A 21,901-nucleotide genomic window follows, 5' to 3' on the forward strand; every position below is an offset into this window, starting at 1 on the left:
TCCCTCATCCCTTCTCCTCTTCCTCCCTTCTGATGGAGACAGCCTCTCACAGCCGACTCATTTCAGAGATGTTTTTTCACTGCCGAAGCCAAGATTTTTCTCTCTCCCATCACGCTGAGTCTGGAAGTGGGAGGGGGAAGCAGGTTTTGGGGTTGGGACTTTTCTTTTTTTCAGCAATAAATAATTTCAGCATGCTGAAGAGGCAGGAAAGCAAAGCTGGCGTTAGGCTACATTGAAATATTCCATTTGTTCTGGGAGTCTTTCTGCCCCCTCCAGAAAGCTTCTTCTAGTGTTTAATTTTAAAGCAAGTCACTATTATTTTTTGTTTTCTTACTTTCCAGAAGAGATTCCCATATTATTTTGGCTTGCCTGGAGATTTCCACGCACACCAGAACTTTTTCCTTTGGCTTTTCTTTCCTCTTTGCTTTCTTTTTGCCAGGGTTAAAAGCCCCAAGTCAGCAAGGTACTTAAACACATGCTGAAAGTTAAAGGCTTGCCTAAGTGCTTTGCTGACTTGCAGCCAAAGATATTTTCTCAAGTCCTTTAAATGCTTCAGAACCTGAATTCAAAATGTTTTACAGAAATTCCAGAATTCAAGTATCTCTTGTGCTAATAATAGTTGTAATTCAGTAGTGCCTTCAGATAACTGGAGCTCTAGACGTGGTGAGCTTCTGTATAATTTTACTTTCAGAAAATATGCTTCCCTAAAATCTTCTTCTCCTTCGAGCCCAAGAGCTCTCCAGAGAGCTGGGCACGTTTATTTGTATTTCAGTCAATGAACATAACTGGCCTTTTAGCTGTTGTTTTGCAATAAGACACTCAAAGCTTTTAAGTGTTGAAATTTAGGAAATAATGGGCAATTAGTTCAAATCATACTGAATGAATGTCTGCTCCTGAACTAACATTTGCTCATCATCCCCAACGCAGGGAACAAAAAAAACCCCACCACTTGAGGGCTCTCAGAAACAGCAGCATCAGTAATTGGAGGTTAGGAGATGCTCTCAAAGGCAGGCTGAGCTCCCGTCTCACAGAGCCTGAAAGCAGCGCTGCTCTCTGCTTTTGAGAGTTTATGGGACGGCAATAAAAACGGTACGGAGAGGGGATAGCGGTGGGTAGACGAGCAGGAAAGGCTCTGCGGAGGAAGGGGTGTTTCCAGAAACGGAGAGGCAGCCAGCATCAAATAGAAGTTACGGTGCGGTTGTTACGGGCTCTGCGTGATGAACCGGGGATCTCTGCCACCAGCCAGGCAATGGGGGCCAGGTGGAAATGCTCAGCTGCCTAATGAAGGGCATCTTCAGAGGTTTTGGAACCACCGGTGCTGGACACGGGTGCTTCAAGGCACCAACGAGGGAGCAGGACCAGGCAGGAGATGGCTTAGTTCACGACCCTCTGAGAAGTTGCATGCACCCTCCTCTGAAAGCGCTCCGTGCTGCTGCTGGGAATGGGAAGCCCAGCTGAAAGCTTCCAGCTTACCGTCCTCAACTTAAGGCTTTCTTTTCAGAGGTGGTACGATTGCTGCGTGAGCTTCTGCATTGTGCTTTGTAGGGGTATGTGTGTGCATCCGCACAAGGCATGCAAAGCCTCTGTCCATATGCCCCAAAGCATCGTGTGCTTGCAGTCTCCTGCTGTCATGTAGACCTGCTCTGTGAGTTGCTCAGAAACCATTTGGGTACCACGATCCTGCAGTTGTCATCCATGGCCCAGCTACACCTTCCAGCCCATAACCAGAAACCCAGCCTCATTCATCCCCTGGCTGGAGCCTGCTTCCAAGCTCTGCTCGAGACCCAGGAGCTCTGTGCTGGGGTCCTGCTGTGGTCTGCAATGCTGCTTTACCTACCCTCAGGGATTTATCTTGATGTCTCTGGTGGAAGTAACACTCTTTCCAGTGTGCTATGAGTCTGATATGTTGCCATCTTTCACCCCAGAGGTGCTTGCACCCAGCAGATGCTCTGTGTGACTGTCGGGCTGCAGCTCCACAGCTGTGCCACAGCTCAGCATGCACTGGTGATCGTTTCCAGGCCTGGCTTTGCTTGAGGATCCTTCGGAGTGAAAAGCATGAAATGCAAATGTAATATCTCGTTATTACCAAGGCAAATCCCAAGGTCTTGGCTTAATTGTTAATACAGTCCCTGATGGGCAGAGTAGATGGTTGCCTTATTATTAATATTGTTTTGAAATCATCACCAGGCTCCAGAAGTGCATGTTTTACTTGGAGAAGTGAGTGATGGTGACCGAGTAAAAAAAAAATTACTTGGGAAAATGTTTCCCATTTTATCAGCGTCTATTCTTCCCACCCTCTGTTTGCCGTGCTGTGCTGGCAGCAGCTCAGTTCCTCTGTTATCCTATAGCCCCGTGCATAAAGAAAAATCTTGGTGTTGGTGCAGGGGGAAGAAATCCCTCTCTTGGGAAGAAACAGGTCCTGGGGTCTAACCTCCAGTGGATGTAGGAAAAAGTATCGGTGTTTCTGTTGGGAGTTCCTGGGCACAAGACGTCACTGGAAATACTTCGGTGCTGCCCTGTCCCCCCATGTCTCGGTACCGCGGGGTGCACCCCTGCTTTGATTTCTAAATCTAGCCTGGGTGATGCCTTTGAGTCCTGGTCCCACATGCAGTGTGCCCTGTATCTCCTTCTTGCTGGGGCTGGGTGATAAGGAGGAGGATGAACCTCCTGTACCTGTGGTTAAGAAAGCGGAGGAGTTTTTCCATCCTCGGGCCGCAGAAGTTCATGTGTTTAGTTGCAGTGGTCCCAGATTCAAGCCCAGCTGCTGCCGATCCACCCAGGGGTGTGAGCATTACATCTGTAAGCGACAAGCCACTGGCCTACAGCAGGCAAAACCCAAGCCAACAGACAGACAGAAAGAGCCTGAGGGGCTGAATTTTAGAGCTATTAAATGATTAAATGCAAGGGAAAAAAAAGTTAATTTAACATCGCGGTTGTGATTTTACACACCCAAGAGCCTGGAAATTGAGAGCTCTGCTTCTCACACAGGGATCGTAACTTGGCACTGCACAGATTGTACAGTATGTAAAATTAGACCGGAGAAATAGTAAATATGCTGCAGGGACCAATACTGTCTTGGCAGAAGGAGGATGGACTGAGTGGGACCCAACAGGTCTTTTACACCTCTGACTTCCATAATTCTGTGCTAATAAAAAAAAATATTGCACAATGGCTGATGCTAATCCGCAGCCTTGAGTGGGGTGAAGTGGGAGCCGGGTTGTTATGTGAACAAATAACAGTCGCCCCCGGTGTATTCACGAGGAGGAAGGCTGCTATTTGAGGGCAGGCACGTGGGCAGTGGCAAACAGTGATGGGGAAGTGTACGCTGTGCACCGGGCTTAAAAGGGAGGTTGCAGTCAGCGGGGTGCAAGGCACCCCGACGTCTCTATCCAGCGCTGTCCCCCCTCCCCAAAGCTCGGTAAATACAGGTGTCTTCACACTGCTGCTGGACCACAATGAGCTTTTCTTGTGTTTACGGCTGTGATTTGGGCACCTAATTCCGAATCGTATTGATTTCTCCTTAAACGGCGTTGAAAAGCCTGATCTAAGCACTCTTTTGTGGCCTAGAGTTATTTGTCCTGTCTGCATGAAAAAGGAGGACTAGAAAACAAGCCTTTAATTCATCCGCGGTGCTAACACCAGTTACCTGGCAGCCAAGGGCAAAGGCTCAAGTGAGCCTGGCTTGGATGATATCGGTGGGATTTTTCTGCTGTGTGCTGGTCCCCGTTAGTGCCATTCATTTCCCTCTGGTCCTCCAACACCTTCCCCTCCATATCACACTACCCCACATGCTGGGGCAGCCACGATGTAGGTGCAGGGGGTTGGAGGAGTTGGTGCTTCACCGGGCAACTGCTCTTCCTCAGGACAAGTTCTCTCAAGTTGACCGTGCAAGGAGGCTAAGTGGGCAAGGTCCCATCCAGCCTTCCTTTTGCCTTAGGATGAAAATGGTGTCATAGCTAAGCCTGTCCTGACAAGGAGAGCACCCGGAGTCCCAGGATACAGGCATTTTTAGACCAGAAGAGCTAGGACATCCAAGCGAAGGTCTTACCAAGACCTCCTGCTGGAAAACAGATCAACACATGAGCTCAGGTCTCCTTCTGGGATGCAAGAACAAAGTCTCCCAGGAAAAAAAATCCAAGATCACGACCCAACAGCATCCAGCCCTCTCTTCTGCAGAGCAGCTGAGACAGAAAAGCAGAAGTAGGAGCAGAGGCACATCTCCTCCTGGTCCTGCATATGGCAACACAAGGTGAGGTATGTGACCATTGCAGATAGGTACACACCAGCATTAGCACCCTCTGGCGGAGCTCAGTCCTACCCTGAAGCCATGGGAAAGGGCAGCTTCTTTGGGGTCTCCTACCTACGCATGGCTGAAGAGACCCTGTTACCGAGGCAGGATGGACTTGGTTGCCGTTCCCAAGTTTGCTTGTCCCCTGTGGCTGGGGGCAAGTTGATGTTGGGGCAGCGAGCTGCTGTACAGCCCCTGTTACTCCCAACAAGAGCTGAGTGTGATGGCACGTGGGGAAACAAGGCTGCCTCTGATGTGGAGCCCTTCTGGCTTGCAGCAAGGAGCACTGCCACCATGATGCCTCGGGCTGATGTGGTTTGCCAGGTCTAAAGAGCTGCGAGAGAGGCTTCGTCCCAACATGGGGCTGCTGAAAATGCACCAAGACCAGTATGAGACATGGACATAGCAGCTCTGTCCTGGCACAGGGAGGGCATGCTCTGCCCTGGTGAAATCCCACTCAGACAGGGCCAAAGCCATTGCTTCAGCCAGTCTGATGGCGTGATACAAGCAGAAAAATAACGCTGAAGTTACTTGTCTGCTAAGGCAGCTTCCCCCATCCTGCTACCATGTCTCCCAGCCAGGGCTCAGCCTGGAGCCACAGCCCACAAGGCACGGGGAGCTGCCGCATCCCTTGGGGCTGAGCCAGTGCTGCAGCAAGGACTTGGCCCTCGCTTCTGCTGCAAGTTTGTGTTCCTTCTGCTTCCAGTGGTGGGTCTCTGTTCTGTGGTTTCCCACTGGGTTTAGCACTGTGTTTTCTACCCAGGAGGGTGCTTGTGCCTTGCCACTGCGTAGCCTTGTTGGCCCCCATGCATGAGCCATGCAAGTGCCACCATCCTGACCGTGCTGCCATCCCAACTATGCCACCTGGAGCTTGGTCTCAGGGATGGCATGCCAAGCTGGTAGCAGGGCAGGCATCACACCTCCCCACTGCTGGACCATTGGGTCCAGGAGGGAGCTTGTGGTGTGGATTATCATTTGTGACAATGGCATATTTGATTGCAAAAGTGTCCCTCCATCCTCAGAAAGTCCCAGGAGATATTGCATTAAGTTTAATGGAAGAAGCATCAGCCTCTTGCAGCTGAGCAGCTAGAAGGGCCAAGAAGGCCCTTTTCACCCCGCAATGGACATCCCTAGGTGGGTTTGGGGTGTAGCTGCAGAGGGAGGTGCACTCAGCTACAGAGCAGTGGTGGGAGGTAAGGCTGCTGCAAAGGTGGAGGAGAGCTTCTTTGGGGGCAGCAGGGCTTTGCTGCCCGTCATGGGAGGACGTTATGTGGTCACATCCAGGCTGAGAGAAGAGGCTTTCCTGCCCTGGAGCTTGCCCTGAGCCAAGCATGTTGGAGGGAGAAAGTGCATCCTTTACAACACCCCTGAAGTAAACCGAGGTGAGCTTCCAGGCTATCGTGGAGTGATTGAGTACAAGTCCTTTAGCACCCATCTGTTATCTCTTAATTAAAGTTTCTTCCTAATTATTTTTTCTTGTCAAGAGAGCAAAGCTGCTGACTCCAGGGATTTACCAAAGTAGAGCAAACAAACGCGGGCTTTGCTTGCTGCAATTCTTCATTAATGGACAAAATTAACTTGGAATGGTCCATATCTTTGGCTACATCGATGACACTTAATTACGCCTGTTTCCTTACAAAGATGTATCTAGTTTTAAATCACTCGTGGGAGAACTGCCTCCTTAAGCATTAAATTCCTTCTCCTTGAAGGGAAGGTTTCTGCTGGCAACAAAAGCTGTGCAAAGACCAAGCGGCACTGGAGGGAATAGATGTGGAGGAGACCAAGGATGGGGTGTGCTTCGGGAAGCTGGTGTCAGGAAACCCTCTCCAGTGCCAGAGGCTGTTTGATCTCAAGAAGGGCAGACCTCAGGGCTGTGAAGCTCCAGATGGGAGCAGAGCCGCCAGCTTCCCTTGGGCATGGTCAGTGATGCTCATGCCGGCCAGCATGGGTACAGGAGCAGAAGAGAAGCCACAGGGCTGTGCTACCACCCCATGAGACCCAGACCCAATGGCCAGGAACGTCCTCCTCCATGCAGGAGGGATGACGGGAGATGGCCAAGCCACCTCCTCCCCAGGCACCAGCACATGAGGCATCACTGCAAGGAGGCCGGGCAGCCTGGGACAGAGCTGAGCAGAGGCGCTTGTGGCTCTTGCAGCGGTGGCCAGCCAAGGTGGGGATCAGTGGTCTCCTCCTTCCCTCCCCACGCTGGCCGGGCTCTTTCCTCTCGCCCTCCCCACGCTCTGGGGCTCCCCGCTCATCTCCTGTGGGCTTATTCATTTCATTTACCGCGGGAAGTTGCAGGGTGCAAGACCTCGCTGGTTTATCTGCTTGGAAAGCTCTCGGCATAGCCCTGGCACTGTGTAAATATTAAATGTGTAATTTATGAATACACACACAGAGAGCTAATTAGCCGCTGAGATGATTATTTGTGGCTAGTTGCTTAGCTCTGGGAGGGAGGTACGAAGGCTAACAGGGGTGGTGTGAAGGCCTTTCTGTCACTCGTCATCGCTAGGAGGGCAGCAAAGCAGCTCACGGCTTGTTTCACCAAGCTGCCCCAGGTCCACCACTGGGAGTTGTGTGTGTCTGTCCCACCGGCAGCTCCCGTCTTCCCTCCACTGCAGCTTTGCAGGGCTGTGGGTAAAGCTGTAATTTCTGCCCTAGTTATGCATCACCATGGCTCCTCTCCAGCTCTGGGACTTTACGCCGTCAGCCATGCTGTGCCTGGTTGGTGTGCTGTGCTGCAACAGGTAATGTGGCCCTTGGTGGGGTTGGATGCTCATTGGGGTGCAGCATCACAACCTTTCCATCATGTGTGCTTCACCCTCGTGCTGTCACCTAACTCAAAAGCAGCATACTTTGGAGAAGCAGGATGGTGTAGGGGCAGGGCAGCATCTCTAAGGATCACTTCTAGGCAATGATCACAGCAGCACTGGTGAGAAGCCATCTTTGGAGGTGTCAAGTCCAACATCCTCCTCAGAAGAGGGCTATTCCCAACAGTAGACCATATCAGCCATGGTTTTGTCAACAGAGCCCTGACAACCTGCAAGGATGTCCCCTGACAACCTGCTCCCCCTCTCTGTGGGTATCTGTCCCAGGACTGCACCAGCCTCCTGGAGAATAAATTTTCCTCTATGTCCAGCTTGAACCTTCCGAGCTGCAGCCCCTGGCTGTTAGCCCTCGTTCTGCTCGTGCCACCAGTCAATGTCCATCCAGCAGGGCTGGCCCTGCAGCACCTGCACAACCTTGGCCATTGATCCCGTGTGTTACCAGCGACGTGATGACCAGGACCGGGGACAAACCACCCTCCCCTCCCTGCTCGAGACGTAAGGCTTTGGGTGGGCTGGGGACGGGGGGGTCCTGCCTATACCCAGCCCTGCAGGAAGGGGAGGCTCCCAGTAAAACCTCTGGCACCCTTGCCCATCCCCATCCTACAGCAGAACTGCTGTCTGCAGCACAAGTCAGGGCTGCTCCGGCGTTGTGGGGGGGCTGTCCCCATGGTGCCCCTTCTCAAAGGAAGCTGCGGGGCTGCCATGTGTTCACATGGCGGTGTGGCTGGGTGGGACTCCTGTGGCTGGCACGGGGCAGGAGAGACGCGGGGACCTGGCTCAGCTCCAGTAAAAACCTCAGCAAACCCGGCTGGGAGAAACGCCTCCTCCAAAGCTGTGCTTTGGGTTTCTCCTTCATCAGGGGCCTTAAATCATTGCCTTGGAAGGGAGTATTGCTTTCAAAGACCTGTCTTCCAGGAATGGCTCCCTCAGCCCTTCTGGATGAGTACCAACATGTTTGCACTGTGTTTAAGGACAAATAGGAAATAATTCAAGGTGCTTTTTCCCCCTCCCCAGCTTAGTCCTGCTGCCACCAGCTACAGACGAGCTCTCAGCCACAGTCCTGAGAAGCAGAGCTGGGCACCCCAAAGCTTCCCTCCGCTCCCAAGCCTTCCCGAGGGCCAGGCACTGGGCAGGCAGGAGCCAGGCAAGGCAGGCAGGTCTGTGGGCCCATCGCTGCAATGAGCCCTTCTCCGTGCAAGGCTGGTGGGTGGTGCAGCGTCTCCAGTGTCTCTGCCAAGCAGATCCCCAAGTGTAAGGCCAGGAGAGTCAATGGCCTTTTGTGAGCCAGCAGGAAAGGGGAAGAGACAATGTCTTTACCTTATGCAATAGAATAGGTTAGAGGAGAACTTGAGTAAGGTGCTGGGACTCTTACTTTAGCTGTTACCTATAACTATCCATCCACCCATCTGCCCAGTCATCTGTCCATCCATCCATCTAACCATCTCCACAGCCATTCAAACAGCCAACCATCCACCCAACCCCACTGCTGTTCATTGGTCCTTCCATCCCTCCCTCCCTCCACCGACCCACCCCTCCATCCACCCATCCCTCCATCCACATACGCTGCCAGCCAGCCAGCTGCTTATACTCTTATCCCTCCGTCCTCTTACACATCTCTGCATCCCCGTATATGCCCATCCATCCACTTGCATAGTCATCCATCCTTTCATCTTCATACACTTCCCTCCATCCCATCTGTGCCCAATTCAGCCAGCTGTCCATCTGTGATCACATGCATTCATTCTCCTGTTCACCCATCTATCTTCTTCCACGCTTCTGCCTATCTGCCTGTTTATCTGGGCCCATTCCAGCTACCCCTCCTCACACAGATGCCTCAGCTTAGATGTTCTCCCCACTTTCTGCCTGTCAGTATACGCTCTGGGCTTTTTTAAGATACTTGAAACACACTTGTCTGATCAGCGCAGTTTCTCAAAGTTCCCCACCCTTGACTAGTGTCTGAGATGATTCTGAGGCATCTCACCAGCATCTTACTTGCTACAACCCAATTTTATCTCGTCTGTTCTTAGCACCCCCTTTCCCAGCAGGGATAGCATCCCCAAAGGTGCTGCTTCCCTGTCTGAAGTAGATGTCCTGACAGGCCGTCTGCAGGAGGACTCAGACCTGCTAGGGTCTCCCCCAGGGCCAGCGTCGCGCTGGGGCTCTCTCCTTTGCAGATGGACTCAGGCAGTGGGCTTTCACACAAGGAATGGCTGGATCGTGCCCATGTGGTCCCACCTGTCAACAGGACCCAGGAGCTGATGTCTAGAGAGGGAGAAAAGAGCAGGACAAGGATGGAGGGTGCTTCTCCCATCCCTCCCCACCGCCAGCTGCCTGCAGCCTCCCCGGGCTCACCAGGCAGCTCAGTGATTTACCACTCTGGGTGGTGTCTTCTGCTATGGATTCATTTAATCACTGTTTTCCCCCAAATGTTGACATCCACAGCATCTGATGGACATGGTTTTCTGTAATTTAATCAGACTTTGTGCAAAAAAGCACTTTCTTTTGCTTGTTTTCATTTGCTGCCCCTTAATTATTTTATTAGGAGAAGGAGCAAGCGCTCCTTCTCTATTCGTCCTCTCCATGTCACTCATCATTGCTTAGGTGTCTGTCACGTCTCCGCTCAGTTGTCTCCTTTTACAGATGAAGGGATCGAGTCTGTTAAGCCATCCTTACACGGGGGCTGTTTCCAGCCTTTGCTCTTCCCCGTTTTCTCTGTCTGCTCCGTTTTCAGCTGAACTATACTCCTAATAGCACGGGGACAGATTTGTGCGTGGCTTTTAGGGTACAGTGCTTTCAATTTTCTTCTCAATCTCTTTCTGAATAATTGCTAGTATTCAGTTTGCATTTTCGGTCGCCACTGAGCTGATGTTTTCGGGGAAGTGAGCATGGTAACTCCAAGATATGTTTCCGTGGAGGCTGCAGCTCGTTTGGAGCCATGAGTGGTAAAGGAAGCAAGGCTTGATTTTCCTTGCGTGCATCCCTGTGCGTTTTTGGAGACAGTGTTACCACCTGGTGGGGCTGTACCATGATGTCCTTCTGCAACGGTCTTGCACCCGGCTGTAATTTGGCTGCCCTGACAGCCTCAGCAGCACGCTGTCTCCTCTCACTGCCTCGACCGCCTTTTCCCTGTGAGTTATGAGGGTGTTGGGCAGCTCTGATCCATCTCTGATCTCTGTCGAACTTCACCGGTGACGTCTTCTAGTGCCATGTCTGACCGCTTGTTCTCACCTTTGGTCTTCTGACCTTTAGCTGCTATAAATCCTTGCAAGGACTTTCCTCATGTGTCAGGCTGCTTGGTTTCCTTGGGAGGCACCTTGTCAAATGTGTTTCTGAAACCCAGGAGTATCTCGAGAACCAAACAGCCCTTGTGTGTGCACAAAGGCTTGATGAAGCCTCGAAGGAACCTCATCCTCTGCTCGTGCCCCTGTCCTGCTTCACCCCATGTCATGCACGCACACATACATGGTTTTATCCTTGCCACGCACAGCCAGTGTAGCAACACAGGAGAGGTTCACTTGCTAAGGATCATTAATGAATGTCAGCTCGCGCTCATGTCCAGAAACCTGCGAAAATTCAATTAGGTAGCTGGTGCCCCATGAGCTGTATTGCCCCACTCCCAAGATGCTAACTCAAACAGCTCAGCAAGGCATCATGTTATTGTAGAGAGAGAAGAAAAGCCAGTCAGGGAGACAAACAGCATAGCCCCTTCCCAAAGCACGGCATGGTTAGGTTGCAATCCTTCCATCTGATTTCCTGGGCAGGGAATTGCAAGGACAGCTGCCTGCTTCCTACCGCTGCTAGTAAATAACTTGAGTTTGCTGGTGACAAGTCCTGGGGCTCTGTCACCTCTCTGCTGGGAATTTCTGACGTGTGCATTTGGTTTGCATCCTGCAACAAGCCATGTAGATACCAGAGTGGCAATGACTTGCTGGTGTGAGTGCCTGTCTGTGCTGTGGGGCATTTGGCTGGTGCAGCTTGACATGTTTCCCTAAGGTAAAGGTCGGAGGAACGCATCTTGTGAGACAGAGGTGGTCCATGAGTCCTGATCCCCTGGTCCTTGCCAGCTGATTCATTCTGGTCTAAGGTTAAAATAAATTATTATCAGAGCCAGGAGGAAAACTTGGGCTTCCCTGGCCACCAGCACAGTGTCAGTCCATGCCCCAGTCCTTCCTTCACTTCCTATACAAGTGATGGTAAGATGCTATTTCCAAGGCAGTCCTGCCCACAGGGCTCCAAGCTCACCTGGTTTTCTCTTCTTCCTCCCCACAGACAGCCACATCCAGTATGAGCGGGTAGGCGCAGATGTGACCATGAAGTGTGGCTCCATGGACTGGGATGCAGCTGTGACCTGGACGGCCAATGGCACCGACATCGATGAGTCCCACCTGAACGGGTCCTACCTGATCCTGAAGAATGTCGACCTGACACAGAGCGGCCAGTACTCCTGCTACGAGGGCTCCTCCTGGCACCTCAAATACCAGACCTACCTGAGAGTGGGAAGTGAGTACCCTGGCATGTGACACTGGGGGGGACATAGACATGCTCTCTGCTCCCATATTGACCCCTGACAGCCCCCTTCTGCCATGCCAGCTCCTGTACTGTCCATATGTACGGCTGCCTGCTGCACCCCACCATATGAGCTCCCCACGGTGTATAATCCCAGCAGCAGGATGCTGGTATCAGCCCCTCCTGCCCCAAACTTTGCATCAAAGCCGGCAGATTAAATGATGCCCCAGGAATAATTTGGGAAGGGATGTTGTTTCTCCATCAAGCCCAGTGCCATGACCACCATCTCTGCAGGTGGAAGGAGTTGGGGCTGAGCTGTCAGAAGGGATTGCAGCTGGGAAGGAGAAGTCCTGGCTGGGGTTACTGCAACATGGTTGTTTCAGAGGAGCAGCCAAAAGGCGGTGGCAGTTGCTGTGTATTTGCAGAGCCCCTGTGTACAGGCGTGTTGGAGGACAGCAGCACATTTCCCAGGATTTTGCATATCTTAAGTGTGAGATGCGCTGATTCACAGGTCTCAGTGCGGGAGATGAGAGTTGTGCTGTATTTCACACAAGGCTGAGAGCTGATAGCAGCTGTGTGTTTGGTGGGCTGCCGTGTTTGTACAGCTGATAGCAACTGTGTGTTTCGCAGTACGGCGTCTGCAAGCGGCAGTGGTGGGCGTCTGGGAGCACCAGCCGGCGTAGCTGGCTGTGGGATGGTAACTGCTGTGGAGGGTGCTGCGAGGCACCAGCTGCGAAGCTCAGCAGCTGGGGATGCATCGTGTAGGTGTCCGTGCGTTCCCAGGTTTGGAGGACATGGCAGAGCCTTTCTCTGCTCCTTGTCTCACCTTCCGCACCTTGCATCAGAGCCAGGGTGGCATTTCCATCCTAGACCGTGGTTCAGGGGCAGAGGATCGCAGGAGGACCAGCCGTGGCCTTGCGTAAGCCCTGCAAATCAGGCAGGAGGGACTCACTGCAGCTGTAGGTCAGACTGAAGAAATCCAGGTTTCAAGGATGCTGCACAGTGTCCATCTCATGGTTTAGGGTCTGCTGGCATGGTGGCCAAGGGGAAGGGGTGCTGGAAAAGCTGAAAGGCAATGTGAGAACCAGGCGAGGGGGGAGCAGTCAGCGTAGGGCAGGGGGTACGGCAGCGAGTAGGTTTCGGGGCTGGGAGGATGGCAGTCAAAAAGGCAGTGGCAGATGAGTCAGGGGCCTCTCAGCCGCGCTGTCGGGGTGAGGGGGTGCTCACGGGTAGTTCGGAGGCAGGGAAGGCAGGAGCTGGGTGCAGCGCAGGCAGCAGCAGGAGGAGGCTGCGTGGCTCCTCTGCTTGGGCATGTGCTCGCCAGGTCGCATCTGGGGAGAGGTCCCAGGCTGTGCCAGGGCACGGGGGGCTGCAGCCCCGGTCTGGAAGAAACGAGGGGACTGAGGAGGGGTCTGCAGCCTCCAACCGCCTCCTCTGCAGCTGTGGCATCGCTGTGACTTTGCAATGGCTCTTCCATCTGCTAAGCACCTCGCTAATAGTAATCCCTGTCAATCCGCTCAGGGACCCATGGGAATTGCTGAGCGTTAGAGCCCAAGTCCTGCTGTTTCCTATTACCGCGTGTTCCCATTTGCTGGCAGCTCACAGCCCCCATGAGCACCAGGCAGCTGAGGAGCCCGGTCAGACACCGCAGGGGCCACCAGCCCCAGGAGAGAGGGCGACAAATAAATAAGTGAATGCCCGGTGTTGTTAATGCAATTAAGTATGCAAGGAACTAATCAGGTGAGATGCTTTTAGAGGTAATTAATTTAATTGCCTGGATTTTAATTTAATGTTCTCCACAAGGTTTCTTTTCCCAGTGCTGCCACCCCCAGCCCCTGCCTACAACCGCCCCAACTTTCTTGCCTCTGTGGGGTGTAATTGATTGCCTGGAGATGCGCGGGCTGCTGTGGGTTTGGGAGCATCCCAGGAGGGGATGGGGATGGGGATGGAGATGGAGATGGAGATGGAGATGGAGATGGAGATGGAGATGGAGATGGAGATGGATTTGGAGATGGGCGGCTCACGGGAGGTTTGCAGCATGGCGTTGTGGCAGCATCCCTGCCACAGAGTGCAATTGGAGTCCTCGCGTGAGATGTGAGCAATCCCAAACCTGGGATTTTGGGCACCCAGACCTGGGATCTGAGGGATCTTGAACTCATTTCATTTCAATTGGACGGGAAGTTGAATGAAAACAGGCCTGTGCCTGCATTTTCCCCTCTTACTGGGGCAACAAAAAAGGTGATGGCAGTGGGAGTGAGGGTCTGGGGGCTGCAGAGGTCTGGGGATATTGTTAAATAAATGACGGTACCTGGAACGTGCCCCCCAAGCGAGGCAGGGGCACTCCCGGGCAGACAACGCTGCAGGAAGGATGTGGGGAGGGAGCAGATCTGTGGCGAGGACCGAGAAAGGGTGTCAATTAGCAAAGCAAGCTCCGCCGTGGGGGTCAGCGAGTGCAGGGATAAAGGGAGACCTGCCAGGAGTCAAGCTGAGCGAGACCTTGCAGAGGAAATGAAAAGAGGGGTTAGCCATATAAATACAGAGCAAACAAGGAGAAAAGAGCAGAGCTGGCTATGCAGCCAGGTTTCAGGGGAGATTAAAGGTAAGCTCGGCAGAGCCTGGTACCAAATGAACCCTGCCAGGTCCAAGCGGTGATGCTGAGAGCAAGGGCAGAGCAGGCTGGGGGAGAGGAGGGAGGATAAAACCTGGAGACGGTCCTCTGCCGTGGAGGCACCTTCAAAGAAAATGATGCACTGAAGGCTTGGGGAGCACCTCATCCCCAGGTGAGGACACCTCCTGTTCATTAGCAAGGCTCATTAGCGGCTGAGAGGTTATTGGCGGTACCCAGTACCATGGGGAGAGGTGACGTGTCTCCTGTGCTTGAGAGAAGGAAAAATCCCAATCAGGCAGCCTGACCCCAGAGCACAGTGGGGCCACGGGGTGCACGTGGAAGAGGGACCAATTAAAGACGTGGAGACAAATGGAAAATGGGAGGAAAATATAAGGGGGACTTGCCAGGGATATATCACACCAGATTAACCTGATAGCTCTCTTTGATAAGGGAACTGATTTCTGAAGCCCAGAAACGTGGTCGATGTAATCTGTCTTGACTTCAGTGAAGTATTTGCTAGGATGCCACATGGGAAATTATGAGTTAAACCAGAGAAAATGTGGATTAGTACGAGAGTTGGAACAAGGCTTAGGAAATGGCTAAAGGGGATCAGATTGTGCTGAAAGGGGAGCTGCTGGGAGGGATGGGGGAGCTTCAGCATCGGCCTTCGGACCGCTCTCGGTGGTGTTTCCTGTAATGGCTCTGGCCCAGAAGGAGCAGGGAGCTCCAGGGGGACACGCCAGTGGCTGCAGAGGGACCCCGGGATTTCTGCAGTGGGGATGTCACGCTGGAGGGGCCGGGATGGTGCATAAAGAAGCATGAAGAAGGTGTCTCATCGATGCACTTCAGCAGACAGGCAGGAGGACACGGGTTGCTCAGCTGGTCCTTGGGGCAGGGTTTGACAGCCAGGTCCACATCATGGGGGACATGTCCAGGAGCCCAGTAGCACCCAGGGGAGTGCAGATGGCTGGGGGTAACTGGGCTGTCTTGTCTCCTGCAGAGATGGGGACAGCGGTGCACATGCAATGAGGGCAGTGTGCATCCAGGGATGGGGTGACACGGGATGGAGAGGCCACCTCGGAGAGGAGGAAAGGCCCACAGGCTTGCTTATCCCTAAGGGTCCAAGATCACCGATCTCCAGAGTGTGACTCATCCCAAGCGCAAACCAGCCCAGGGGAAGGTGGCACTTCTCCAGGGCAGCCTCTTCCAGGGGACTTCGAGCAGCGACATGTTGCTCTGCCTCCTTTTTTCAGGCAGCTGAGCATGGGGTGAAGCACAGGAGAGCAACCAGGATGCTCTGTTTTTATCTCCAATGGATCATCTGCCCTGCAGCCTGGAGAGCGGAGGATGCCCAAGCGTGGCCAGAAGCAGCAGGCGATGGGGCCGGGGCTTTTTGCACACTGGGCATCCCGGAGCTGAGCCCTGGGCTGAGCACCGGGAGGGAGAGGAAGGCTCCGGGTACCGGGAGCACGGCACCGGGCTCCCGGCTGCGCCTGCGAGCCACAGCTCTGCGTTTGGAAATGCGCGGCTGGAGGGCCCGGGGAAGGATATAACAAAGACGTTGGGAAATAATGCGCTCTTGAGGTTTGGCACACGGCTCCGTGCATTACAGAATGTTATAAAAATACTGCTAATGGGCCAGAGAGGAGTGGAAACGCGCGGCGGAAAGGCTGCCAGAAGCCGGGGAGCGCACATGGGAGCGGGGAGGCCTTGTGTGCAAAGAGGGGAGGGAAGGAGGCAGCCAGGGCGGGCATCCGTCCTTCCGCTCCCATCCCTCCATCCCTTTCTAACCTATCTCCATCCGGACCCGGCAGCTCTGCCCGTTTGCACCTCTCCTTTTGCCCCTCTGCCCGGATTTGGGCATGCCCAAGCAATGCCGGCTGCGCTGCTGCCCGCTGCCTAATGGGGCTGCTGGGCGGGCTGGGATGCCTGCAGGGATGGGGTCTGCGTGAGAGAGAAAATACAGCAAAATCTCCTCCGGCAGCAGGGACACAGGTCAGGATGCAGGCAGTGGAGCTGCCCTCCGCATCGCAGTGGTGGCACCGGGGCTCGTAGCCCGGTGCCAGCCCCAGACCTGCCCCATGGGCATCGCTGCCTCCCAGGCGATGGTGGGGAAGGGACTGGCAGAGGGCAAGCGGCTCCGGGCTGGCCTCCTTCCTCCGTGTCTGTCACTGCAGTGGCTGGCGAGAGAAAGGGGAAAAAACATGCGGTTTGACGGAAAACGACATGGAAAAACAACCAAATTAACAGAAAAACAAACAAAGCAAAACCAGAGAGAGGGAGGGGGGAAGGGGCAAAGCAACAGGAACCACATGTGAGCGGGGAGGCCGGGAGAGCCCGAGTGTGTTCTCTGGCCTGATTAGCAAACGATCAAACATCGGCCACTAATAAATAATCAGAGCCTCCCTTTTCTCTGCCTTAGAAGTCCCTTTCCTCCCAGCTGGGCTCCAGCTGCAACCGGAGGTTGGACTGCAGTTTGCATCTCTTTTTTTCTTGTTTTTATAACTTTTTGTCTTTTTCACCCATCCAAAATAAAGAAGAAACAAAGAAGGTAACAACCTCTCCATGTAAGACGTGCACCTCCGGCTCCCCAGGAGAGGGATGGAGCACCAGGGTAGGCGTGAACATCCCACGATGCTAAACACGGGCTAAACAGCAGAGGAAGGCAGTGCCAGGGACCGGTGTCTGCCCAGCTGCCTCTGTATGTTGGTTTGGTGGGAAAAACGGCAGGACGGCACTGCCAACACACTGGCTTGGGAAAACAGAGCTGTGGCCGGCTCCGGCGGCCGGCAGTGAGGATGCCTCTGCCTCGGGGCAGGGTGCCGCCGGTCGGGCCAGTGCTCCTGCCGCTGGCACGGATGCTGATGGAGAAGCACGGGCTCGGGGTCAGCGCGTGCAGATATTTCCCTGCTCGTGTCCAGCGATCTGTGACGCAGGGCTTGTCTTTTTTTTTTTCTAAAAGCCCTTTTGATGGATTTTTCCCCTATGAACTTATCCAATCCCTTCCCGCGGCCGTGTAAACTGAGGCTATTTCGAGAGCAGCAAGTTAAACATGACTGCGACCGTTCCCTGGCACCAGGGCCAGCTGGCAGGGAGCAGCGCCCACCCCTGTGATTCATCCCTCTCACCCTCCAAATGTCCTCCTGCCCCTCGGGGACTGCCCCGTGCAAGGTCAGCCCCAAGGCTGTGCCCAAGCAGTGCTTGGGGCAAGACTACAGTAACCTGGACAAAACCTATGGCAGGGATGGAGCTAATAAATTTAAGCGTGTGGCTGCTGATGTTCCAGCATCGGGAGATGCACCCCAAAGCTGTTGGGTTTATTGCTGTGTATGTGGTTGGTTTTTCCCCACATGCTCGCTGCGCTGGGGGCTGGGTAGGTGCAATGGCTTTGGGGGGCTTCACAGTCAAGCATCACCCTCCAGTTCCTGAAAGCCATGGGAAGGGACCATTGCAGACAGGGTCAACCAGATTGCGAGAGTGCCTCGTTCATCGATATTCGGCTTTATTTCACGAGGCACGCATGCATGCTCTCCAATGCCGCCTTGCCCTGCCGAACTGTTTGTTCGCGGCTGGGAAAACTCAACAGACGAACTTTGCTGCCTGTGCCCAGATTTGGGGTCTTGGCCCCAGCTGGGAGCTGGAAAGGCATGCTGGCTAACAATATGCAAATTGCCATGCCTGCTTTTTAAGGAGAAGGCCAAAAAAATAACCCACCCAAAAACCCCACCACACTCCCAAATGCAATTAGTCCTAATCAAATTAGGAGCCAGACTAGAAAAACAAACACTTTTACAGGCAGCGGGCGACCTTTCTGCCCTGTCCAGCGGGATGCACGCTGCCGTGCCGCAACGGGAAGGGCTGAACGAAGCGGTGCCCCATGGCCCGCGTGTGCACACACTCACACGCTCGCACCCACGCGTGCACGCACCCGCACCCCGCTGCATTCCTCCCGTCCTTCCCCTTGCCGGGCTGGGCAGCCTGCCCAGCTGCAGCATAGCAGAGTGATGCTTCTTTGGCTCGCTGTGTAAAATATGATAATCTGGGGCAGCCGGTGTCAGAAACAATAAAAATATCCCCTCTCCCATCCTTGCAGCCTCCCTCTTTGCGCGGGGGAGCTGGGGGCGGCGGGGAGCGTGCGGCGGCAGGGCGAGCGGAGCGGCACGTGGCATTTATTAGGTGCCGCGGCATGGGACCGCAGCGCCGGCGGCTCTGCCCTGGCCTCGCTGATGCTGTGGCCTGTGGAGCTCCTGCCTGAGGGAAGAGCATGCCCGGGAGGTGGCCAACGCTTGCAGAGTCCTGTGTCCCATAGCGTGTCCTCGCCAGCACCTGAGGGGATGCGGCTCCACGCTTGACCCCAGTGACTGATGAGCTCATGCTGGGTTGGGTGCTATGGAGAGCTCATAGCTTCACTCTTCACCTGAGTTGTGGTGGGAGCATCCCGTGGCACGAGAGCACCAAGAAGCAGAAAAGGTGGTTGCCCCCTCACTAGCCCACTCCCCAGGGCAGAGGTCGGGGAGTCCTGGGGTTGCCGGTGACCAGCCAGAGCCAGGGATGGAGCGTCCATCAGAGAGAGGGTGCTCCCAGGTGCAAGGACCCCCTTGGCAAGCATCTGGTGGGGTCCCAAGCTTTGGACCTAGGTGTGAAATGAGCCCAAAGGCTCCCTGTGCATCCCCTCCTGCAATGGGGCTGAGGATGAGCTCATGGGATGGGGCAGGGGGACAGCCCAGCTCTTCCTTCCTGGGAAACCCTCCCCATCCTCGTCGAGCACAAATGCCGAAGGCTGCGTGCCGCGCCAGTGTCCCATGTCCTGGATGGATGGCAGCGCAGCCTCCTCCCGCTCTCCTGAGGTTTGTTTATCTTCCCTAACATGACAAAACCAGCCACATAATTAAAGAAGCCCAAGTCCAGTCTAAACAGCTTCCCACAACCCCTGCTCCCCATGCTGGGAATTAGGGATGCCCGGGGCTGGGAGGACAAAGCCTTCTTGGCCACAGGCTGGGACCGTGCCTGCCGGGGGCAGCAGAGGGGACACACGCTGGCTCTCTGTTTGCGCTGGCCTCTGCACCAGGAAGGATTTTGTCTCGGCTGCTCCTAAGTGCCCCTTGTCAAAATATTTGGCGTGAGCTTCCTGCCACCCGCTGGCAGTGGGTCCCTGGCTTCAAGGGTGCTGGGGAGGAGAGGGACCGGCCAGCTCCTGTTGCTGCAGCCGTGGGGCAGGGAGCAAAGGGGTCGATGGTCCACATGTGGATGCTGCTTTTCCCTCTCCACCCACACCTCCACGCAGCTGTGGCACTTAGTTAAAAAAAATCCCAGTCCGCTTCCCAGATGATGCTGGAAGAAGAAACCACACCACTGTCACCGGCACAGGTTACAGCTCTTGCCTGTCACCAGCCACATGTGCCCATGTCTGCAGGGACCCAGGCCAGGTAGTCTCCCCAGGGGTGAGAAGACCCCATGGTGGGGACCCTCTGCAGCCCCATCCCTGCCGCCTGGAAGGAGAGGAGATGACAGGCAGCAACAAATCCTCATCTTTTCCCAGCTCCTAGTGCTTCTCCATCCGTCTCCAAAATCGCTGGCAGCAGCTGGGAACCGCAGTGGGGCCCGGGCAGGCAGTGAGGTCCCAGCCGAGGGCTCAGCAGGGTCAGGGCAGGATCCAGTGTACTTCAGTGTGAAAGACATTGTCATTAGCTATGGTTTCCCGAGCTGGTGCGTCTGCTGTAAATAATTTAGCAGAGTAAATGTGTGCTAACAGCAGGTCAGGGTGGGGAGGAGAGGAGAGGGAGGAGAGTCTTGGGTCTGGAAAGCAGGGAAGGGCACTGGGAATAAAGTGAGATTATTTTCCTCTCGTTAGCAGGACAGGGTGGTGTCACCCCCCCCGGAAAAGGAGTCAGAGGGTTCCCATGCCCGATGGATCCCTTCTCTCCCCAGTCCCTTCCCGAGCTGTCAGCATTGGTACCAGAGGCAACTGCAGGACAATTTCCAGTTGCTCTTGCTCCAAGCACTTTAATGCTGTTTAAACAATTACGCAGTTGATAAATTTTGACAAGAAGAGATAGAAATAGCCTGGGAGAGCCACGCAGTAGAAATGCTCTAAACAGATGTCCCTTTTCTCCCCCTCCTCTGCTCCCTGGGGGTCTTTATCGTTTGCTGCCAACTAAACAAGACAGTGTTTGCATGAGTTGGGATGGTGGGGAGGGGGAGCAAAATGCCTTATTAAAATGGTTTATGATACCATCCCTAGGGTGACGGCTGCTTGTTTTCTCTCCAGGATGGTCTTCTCTGCACCGATGGGAGCCGTGCATAGCCTGCCGAGCACAGATGTGGCTAACGGCAGGGTGTTCATCCCCCTCCCCGCCGGCTCACAGGGTACCAGACTGGGCAGCCTGGCTGCTGGTGATGCGGGGAAGGGAGAAGGGTGTGGGGTGTTTGCCAAAAGCAAGTGAGCAATGACAGCCTGCTGTGCCAAGCAGCGTGGGGAAATTCGGGTTCGCTCTGGGGACGTGAAGAGCCGGAGCCCACCAGTGGGCTGAACCTCACGCGGCAGGGACCAGCGTGGCTCCCCAGTGCTGCAGGTTGTCCCAGCTGAGAGACGTGGAGGACAGAGCAACCACGAAACCAGGGCCGGACCAGAGTCGGGTCCACAGGGGAAGCTTGGTGTCCTGCGTGGCTGAGCTCAGACGTGTAGGGAGAGGAGATGGATGCTGCTGTCCATCTCTGGAGGCCGGGAGATCACTCAAAAAGCTGTATTTTTGCTCATGTCGGGCTGCCTTGTTCTGGATGTTTTTCCTTGCCACAGCCTTATCCGTGTGTGCGGCTTTGTGCTGAGCACGCCCCAACTCAGTGCGTGTTTGACAAGGAGCAGCCTTGCACAGCGTGGGTTGTCACGTGTCGTGGGTGCGTGTGCCCTTCCCTCTCAGGTCAGGGAAGAAAGCAGAGGGTTGCGAGCAGCTGTCTGCCTTTCGGCTGCTTTCTGGATGCTGCGCGACCTGTGTTGGTCCGAGCCAGCGCCTGGGGACTCTGGCAGGCTGGAGGCAGGGAGCTGTGAAATACGTTGTGTGTATGGCGAATGGGCTGGGATTCGTCGTCTGTTGTTGTCTTTGGAGTCGACATGGTGCCGTTCACTTTTTTGGGGAATCCCTACTGCCTTTCTGAATCCCTGCCTCTGACGGCAGGGGACAAGCCGATGGCGTGGCCCACAGGTCCCAACGCACACTTCTCCTGGACAAGTGCCTAAGGCGATTTGCGCTCCCAGAGCCATCCCGGAGGCGAGGCGAGAGGCCAAAGCATCGGGCACTGCACAGGCATTTGTCTGAGCGCAGAGCGGAGGGTGCTGGGCAGAAAGGTGCCCGTGCGGGTGTCTCTGTGCAGGTGTTGGTGCAGGGCGTGACAGCCGGCCCACGCATACCCGTGCATCGCTGCCCGCATGCGGCAGCGTCCCTACGTGTACGGCGGTGTGGTTGCACAGCCCGCGGGCAGCTCTGTTGCTTGAAAGGGGGTGTGCAACAGGTTTGAAGGTGCCTTTGCAAAGAGGGGATCCTGGCATGGAGGGTCTGTGGCTGCTGTGGGCACATTGCTGGCTCCTGATTGACTTCCTAAAGCTCAGGCCTCCAGTGCTGGATTCGTCTCTGCTCTCTGTATTTGCTCCCCCTTCCCTCTGTGCCTGACTTCCCT

General features: G+C 54.6%; 1 protein-coding gene across 1 annotated transcript in view; it reads left to right on the forward strand.

Annotated features, from left to right (window-relative positions):
• The window catches only part of CNTFR (ciliary neurotrophic factor receptor), a 190,849-nt gene that overhangs the window by 119,724 nt on the left and 49,224 nt on the right, over window positions 1-21,901 (forward strand). Inside the window, exon 4 of the mRNA XM_075526927.1 lies at window positions 11,386-11,616. Within this exon, the coding sequence (XP_075383042.1) occupies window positions 11,386-11,616 (231 nt within the window). The remainder of the gene's footprint in view (window positions 1-11,385; window positions 11,617-21,901) is intronic.

The sequence above is a fragment of the Mycteria americana genome, chromosome Z (genome assembly GCF_035582795.1).
Source record: "Mycteria americana isolate JAX WOST 10 ecotype Jacksonville Zoo and Gardens chromosome Z, USCA_MyAme_1.0, whole genome shotgun sequence".
Taxonomy (NCBI): Eukaryota; Metazoa; Chordata; class Aves; order Ciconiiformes; family Ciconiidae; genus Mycteria; species Mycteria americana.